Raw genomic sequence first — 6,967 nt, forward strand, 5'->3', positions numbered from 1 at the left:
CCCACTAGAAACTGAGGGATTGCCACAGCTCCCGTGAGGTTCAGCAATTCCCTGGGACGACACAGAACTCAGGGAGACACTTTACTGTGAGAAGATTATTGTAAAGAACACAACTCGGGAACAGCCAAGTGCGAGACATGCGCAGCGCAGCACGGGGGGGTGAAGGGCGGGAGTGCTGCCCTCACAGCACCTGTGTGCCCACCTGCCTGGAAGCTCTCCGAATCCGAACCCTGTTTAAGAGATTTTTATCCAAGTTTCATTATGTCATTGGCCATTAGTGATTGAATTCAACCTCCAGCCCCTTTCCCTTCCCGCAAGAGGAGTAGGGACATGTTGGAGCTGAACGAAGGTTACAACCCTCTGATCACATGGTTGGTGTGTTGCACCAGCCCCACCCTGAATCCATCCTAGAGCCCGCAGATAGCCACCTCATTAGCATAAACTGTGATTTCATTAAGGGAGTCATTACGAATAACAAAAACACTCCTATTGCCTAGGAAATTCCAAGGGCTTTAGGAGTTCTGTGTCAGGAACTGGGGACAAAGACCAAACAGATTTTTTATACCAAACTCCCTAAACCAATAACCCAGTTTAATCGTGAGAAAAACATCAGACAAATCCCAGCAGAGGGACATTGTACAAAATAGCCAACCTAAAATCGGTCAAGGTTGTGAATGTTGTCAGAATCAAAATGGTGGAGTCATTTGTGTTAAAGAGAGAAAAAAAATGACAAATAGAGCTGGGGAAAGCCATGAAGAGGATTATTGTTCCTAAATGCGTGATGTCACAAATGCTCATAAAAGATCAACACTGTCCACAGAGACCATGTCAGCCTTCCCAAAAGAAGATTCCTGCCAGGACATCTGCCCAGCAATAGCCTGTCCAACCTCAGACTGGTATCACCCTGATCGATACTTGTAGCTGGGGCTAATTATCAAAAACAATATGTAATCATCCTCATTTTTTCTTTAAAAATCTTGGTCTTCTTTTACCTCCCTGAATTTCACACACATAGCTTAAAATGGCCCACATGGCCCCATTGCAATGCCCTGTTCCCAAATAAATACCATTTTCTTTTAGAGAACCTCTCTGTTATGGAGGTTGACAAGGTCACCAAAACCAAAGAGAGTGTGAGGAACTGCCCCAGCCAAGAGGCATCTAAGGAGACATGATGGTTAAATATAAGTGGTGTCCTAGATGGGATCCTGGAACAGAAAAAGGACATTGGGAGAAAATGGAGAAAATTTAAATAATGTACCAATAATATCAATAATATAACGTACCAATGTTGGTTTATTACTTAACAAATGTGCCATACTAATGTAAGATACAAATATGAGGAAACTGGTTTATGGGAACTCTGCACTATCTTGCAAATTATCTGTAAATCTTAAACTATTCTAAAAATAACGCTTTAAAAAAAAATTAGAGCTGAGTGTCTTGGGCACACCTGTAATCCCAGCACTTTGGGAGGCCAAGGTGGGAGGATCACTTGGGCCCAAGAGTTTCAGAGCCAGCCTGGGTGACACAGTGAGACCCCCATCTCTTAAAAAAAAAAAATAGCCAGGCATGGCAGCGTGCGCCTGTAGTCCCAGCTACTCAGGAGGCTGAGGGAGGAGGATCTCTCAAGCCTAGGAGGTCGAGGCTGCAGTGAGTCAAGATGATGCCACTGCACTCCTGCCTGGGCAACAGAGCAAGACCTTGTCTCAGAAAAGACAAGAATCATAAATAAATAAACAAGTAAACTAGAAATAAGCCAGATGTGGTGAGGCATGCCTATAATCAGTTATTTGGGAGGCTGTGGTGGGAGGATAGCTTGAGCCCAGGAGTCCAAGACCAGCCTAAGCAACATAGCAAGACTCCCTCTGAAAATAAAAGGAAAAACAATTACAAAGATTTAAAAGCCCTTCAATTTTGAGGATCCATCTTCTTTAAACAGCAGAGGGAGAAAGTGTATAAATTGAGTGACATTCACTGGAATTAGGAGATCCAGAGTGGAAATTTCCAGAGAAATTCCAAAATCCTGGTGAGAAGAAAGGAATAGCCATAGCAGGCCCTGAGAATACAGAGCTTCCTAGCCAGGTCAAATCCTTCCCATCCTTCTCCCACCTCCACTGCCCCTCCCCTGGCACCAAGGGGGTCAGCAGAGGGAGCAGAAACCTTCAGCCACTCCCCTTCCTGCAGACCGGCAGCCCCAGCCCTGACCACAGCTGGCTGGCCTTGGAATGAAGCTTGAAGGACTGATAAATATCTGGGACTGGACGTACTAGTTTCTGAATTGAGAACAAGTTTGTGATTTAAAGTGATCTTGGCTGGGCTCAAATGGCTCACGCCTGTAATCCCTGCCCTTTGGGAGGCTTAGGCGGGCAGATCACCTGAGGTCGGGAGATTGAGACCAGCCTGGCCAACACAGCAAACCCCGTCTCTACTAAAAATACAAAAATTAGCCAGGCATGGCGGCTTGCGCCTGTAATCCCAGCTACTCAGGAGGCTGAGACAGGAGAATCACTTGAGCCCAGGAGGTGGAGGTTGCAGTGAGCCAAGATCTCACTACTGCACTCCAGCCTGGGCAATGGAGCAAGACTGCATCTCAAAACAAACAAACAAATCAATAAAGTGACTCTAAGATTGTCCCCAACCTAACATGAGCAGAAAGGTTTTGGGTCTGTGTTATGAGTTCAATTGTATCCTCCTAAAAAAGCTATGTTAAAGTCCTAAACACTTGCATGCCTGAGAATATGACCTCCTTTGGAAACAAGGTCGTTGCAGATGTAATTAGTTAAGATGAGTTCACACTAACCTAATATGCCTGGTGTCTTTGTAATAATATGGACATATGGTGACAGAGGCACTGGGAGAATGCCACGTGACAACAAAGGCAGAGGCTGGTCCAATGCTGCAAACCACCGAAGCAAGGAAGAAGTGAGGAAGACTTGAGGAAGGATCCCCCACAGGTTTCAGAAGGAGCACAGCCCTGCTGCCACTTTGATTTTGAACTTCTAGGCTCAAGCATTGCGAGACAAAATTCTGTTGTTTTAAGCCACCCTGTTTGTAGTACTTTGCTGCAGAGGCCCTGAGAGTCTAATTCAGCCCTATTAGTGTTTTCATCTGGGGCAAGTGAATATACTCTACTGGATACATTTTAGAGATGGTAGAAGATAAAGCTGTGTTTCTCACGTCCTGTGAGTTATGCATACAATGTACCAGTTACTCAACTGTCCTGCGGACTAAATCTCTTTAAGGGACCAAGGGAGTTTACCAGGCCCCTGGTAAGGAGGCCTAGGCCCATAGGTGGTACCAAAGCAAAAGGGACCTAGCACAGTGGTGAAAAACTCCAGCATACCTTCTGGGAACTTGCCCTGCAGATACGGTCATCTGTGCAAAATGGTGTATGTGCGTACAAGGTTATTCACTGAGGCATTGTTTGCAATAACAGAAGGCTGGAAACCACTACATATCCAATAGGTGTGGAAGGCAAGTAAGTATTTGCACTCCATGCACTATTAAGACTGTGCAGCTTGGCCGGGCATGGTGGCTTATGCCTGTAATCCCAGCACTTTGGGAGGCCGAGGCGGGTGGATCACGAGGTCGGGGGTTCGAGACTAGCCTGACCAACATGGTGAAACTCCCATCTCTACTAAAAATATAAAAAACTGGCCAGGCTGGTGGCGCGCGCCTGTAATCCCAGCTACATGGGAGGCAAGAGAATCGCTTGAACCCGGGAGGTGGAGGTTGCAGTGAGCTGAGATAGCGCCACTGCACTCCAGCCTGGGCGACAGAGCGAGACTCCGTCTCAAAAACAAACAAACAAACAATAAAACCGTGCAGCTCTTAAAAACTTAAAAACTGGGAGGAAGCGACGCCCAGCAAAACGGCGGCCGCGCAGCGCCTGTGTTGTTGAGGATCCGGGACGCTGGCCCGCGGGCGTCTTGGTCTTCCTCACCGCTGCGAAATCGCGTCACCTACCGCTACTGGCGGATTCAGGAGGTGCTGAAGCACGCCAAGCACTTCCGGCGGGGGAACGGGGTGCGGGAGAAATTGCTGCTACAGGTTGGCGGTCAGAGCCGGGACTCTAGCCTTTGTGAAATGCACCAAAACCGGAAACCTGAAGAAGAGGATCATGAAGACCCTCTGGATTAATCGAATTACAGCTGCTACCCAGGAACACGGCCCGAAGTACCTAGCGTTCACTGGCAATTTAATTAAGTGCCAGGTGGAGCGCCACAAGAAAGTCCTAGCGGATCTGGCTGTCTATGAACCAAAGACTTTTACATCTTTGGCTGCGTTGGCCAATAGGAGGCGACAGGAAGAATTTGCTGCTGCCTTGGGAGATAGGAAGGCAGCATTTTTTTCCAGAATGGTACAGCACCGCTGAGGACCGTTGCTGTATTGACTAGGAGAAGACACAGAGTAATTTGCAGTTTATTTGATTTGTACTTGTGTTTATCCACATTCCAGTAACAGGCATGAGGGAAGGCCCCTTCTCTCTGGGACAGAGCCTCACAGATGACGTCTGTGTTTCATGTGAATGAAATTCAAACATTGTTCGAAAAAAAAAAAAAGTTGGGAGGAAGCAAGAAAGAAAAAGAGTAAGGGAGCTGTTTGTATACTAATAGAGAAATAGAAATATCTGGAATACAGTATCCTCCCGTTTGTGTAAAAGGCAGGGAGACTGATAAGAAAATAATATAACTGTATTTCGGCCGGGTGGGGTGGCTCACGCCTGTAATCCCAGCACTTTGGGAAGCCAAGGCGGGCAGATCATCTGAGGTCAGGAGTTTGAGACCAGCTTGGCCAACATGGTGAAATCCGTCTCTACTAAAAATACAAAAATTAGCCAGGTGTGGTGGTGCAAGCCTGTAATCCCAGCTTCTCAGGAGGCTGAGACAGGAGGATCGCTTGAACCCGGGAGGCGGAGGTTGCAGTGAGCTGAAATCGTGCCACTACATTCCAGCCTGGGCAATAAGAATGAAACTTTGTCTCCAAAACAAAAACAAAAACAAAAAAAGGAAGTAATTGTATTTAGCCAGGTCTGGTAGCATCTTCCTATAGTCTCAGCTGCTTGGGAGACCAAGGCAGGAGGATCACCTGAGCCCAAGAGTTCTAGTCCAGCCTGGACAACATAGTAAGACCCCCCATCACTACAAAAAGAAAAAGAAAATCTAACTGTACTTGCTTATATTTGCATAAAGGACCCTAAAGCATGCTCAAGAAGCTTTTAAGAGTGAGGGGACATGGGGGAATGGAATGGGTGGCAGCAGGGAAGGGAAGGGGACTTTTCCCGTATCACTCTTTATGCTGTTCTATTTTTGAACCGTGTTAACACGTGATCCACTAACAAAATGAAATTAAAAGTGAGGAGAATGTCCAGAGAGCAGATTTTCTATATTGAGAGACACATTGGATTTATTGATTAACAAGCAACTATGGAAATCCTAGAATGCTAAGTTAAGAGGTTAAGAGTTGATCTGGGAATCACTGGATGTTTTGAGCCAGGATGTAGCATCACAAAGAATCATCTGAAGGGAGTGTATAGTCCAGATCGGAAGGAGGAAAGACCCAAATGGGAAGGCTGTGGCCCTGTTCAGGTGTGAAATGATGAGGCAAGGAACAACGATGGCAGTGAACTGGAAATAGAGGTTTTCAAGAAAAATCTACACACTGAAAAAGACCAGCTGGCCAGGCGCGGTGGCTCACACCTGTAATCCCAGCACTTTGGGGAGCCAAGGTGAGTGGATTACTTAAGGTCAGGAGTTCAAGCCAGCCTGGCTAACATAGTGAAATCTGGTCTCTACTAAAAATACGAAAATTAGCCAGGCGTGGTGGCGCACGCTGTAATCCCAGCTACTCAAGAAGCAGAGGCAGGAGAATCACTTGAACCATGAAGCCGGAGGTTACAGTGAGCCGAGATCACACCAATGCACTCCAGCCTGGGCGACAGAGCGAGACTCCATCTCAAAACAAAAACAAAAAAAACAGCTGAACTTCTTACATATCAAGTGCATGCTTCTTCAAATGAATGGGTCACAGAAGAGATTTTTGTCACATAGGTGTGTCTACTTGCTCTTGGTATATAAAATATTTTGAAGGCTGCTTACATTTTAGACCTTTATATTGACCTGGATTTGGAATTTACAAGGACATCATAATGTATATTTCAGCTTCCCAAACAATAGACTGGCTAGTTTGATTTTCTCCTCTATGTCCTTATGCTTAGGCACACCATTTTAGAGTTGTTTGCTAAGCTTACCAGTTTCTTGTTTGTTTGTTTGTTTTTGAGACAGTTTTGCTCTTGTTGCCCAGGATGGAGTGCAATGTCGCAGTCTCGGCTCACCGCAACCTCCGCCTCCCGGGTTCAAGCGATTCTCCTGCCTCAGCCTCCCGAGTAGTTGGGATTACGGGCGTGCGCCACCACATGCAGCTAATTTTGTATTTTTAGCAGAGATGGTCAGGGTAGTCTCGAACCCCCGACCTCAGGTGATCCACCCACCTCAGCCTCCCAAAGTGCTGGGATTCCAGGTGTGACCCACCGCGCCCGATAGCTTACCAAATCTAATCCTACTTTCTGTTCAGTTTGGTGAAAACCCTTGGCTCTGTCTGTGGTAAATATTCCAATTTATATTCATAAAAACATCCATCCATGCCCCCGGTCTACTTTTTAAATTAAAAATCCTCATTGGTCCCTGGAGCATTATCATTATTGCATTCGTATATTTCTGGTTGACAGTATTTCATTAGTCCAGCAAATATTTACTGAGCATCTAGTATGAGACATGGTACAGCACAAATTTCTAGTTGTCCCTTAGTATCCATTCTCTTTCCTCCATAACAACAGAATATTCAGCTGGGTGCAATGGCTGCTGCCTGGAATCCCAGCATTTTGGGAGGCTGAGGCAGGCAGATCACCTGAGGTGAGGAGTTCAACACCAGCCTAGCCAATATGGTGAAACGCCGTCCCTACTAAAAA

At 46.2% G+C, this 6,967-nt stretch overlaps 1 protein-coding gene across 1 annotated transcript; it reads left to right on the forward strand.

The window, feature by feature from the left end:
• The first annotated feature begins 330 nt into the window (after window positions 1-330).
• On the forward strand, window positions 331-6,134 carry LOC100458760 (large ribosomal subunit protein bL20m-like). Its single transcript, XM_054542791.2, is given in 3 exon segments — window positions 331-371; window positions 3,858-4,014; window positions 4,016-6,134. Coding segments are annotated over 3 exon segments (558 nt in total). The 3' UTR covers window positions 4,376-6,134.
• The last annotated feature ends 833 nt before the right edge of the window (window positions 6,135-6,967 follow it).

The sequence above is a fragment of the Pongo abelii genome, chromosome 22, assembly GCF_028885655.2.
Source record: "Pongo abelii isolate AG06213 chromosome 22, NHGRI_mPonAbe1-v2.0_pri, whole genome shotgun sequence".
Lineage (NCBI taxonomy): Eukaryota > Metazoa > Chordata > Mammalia > Primates > Hominidae > Pongo > Pongo abelii.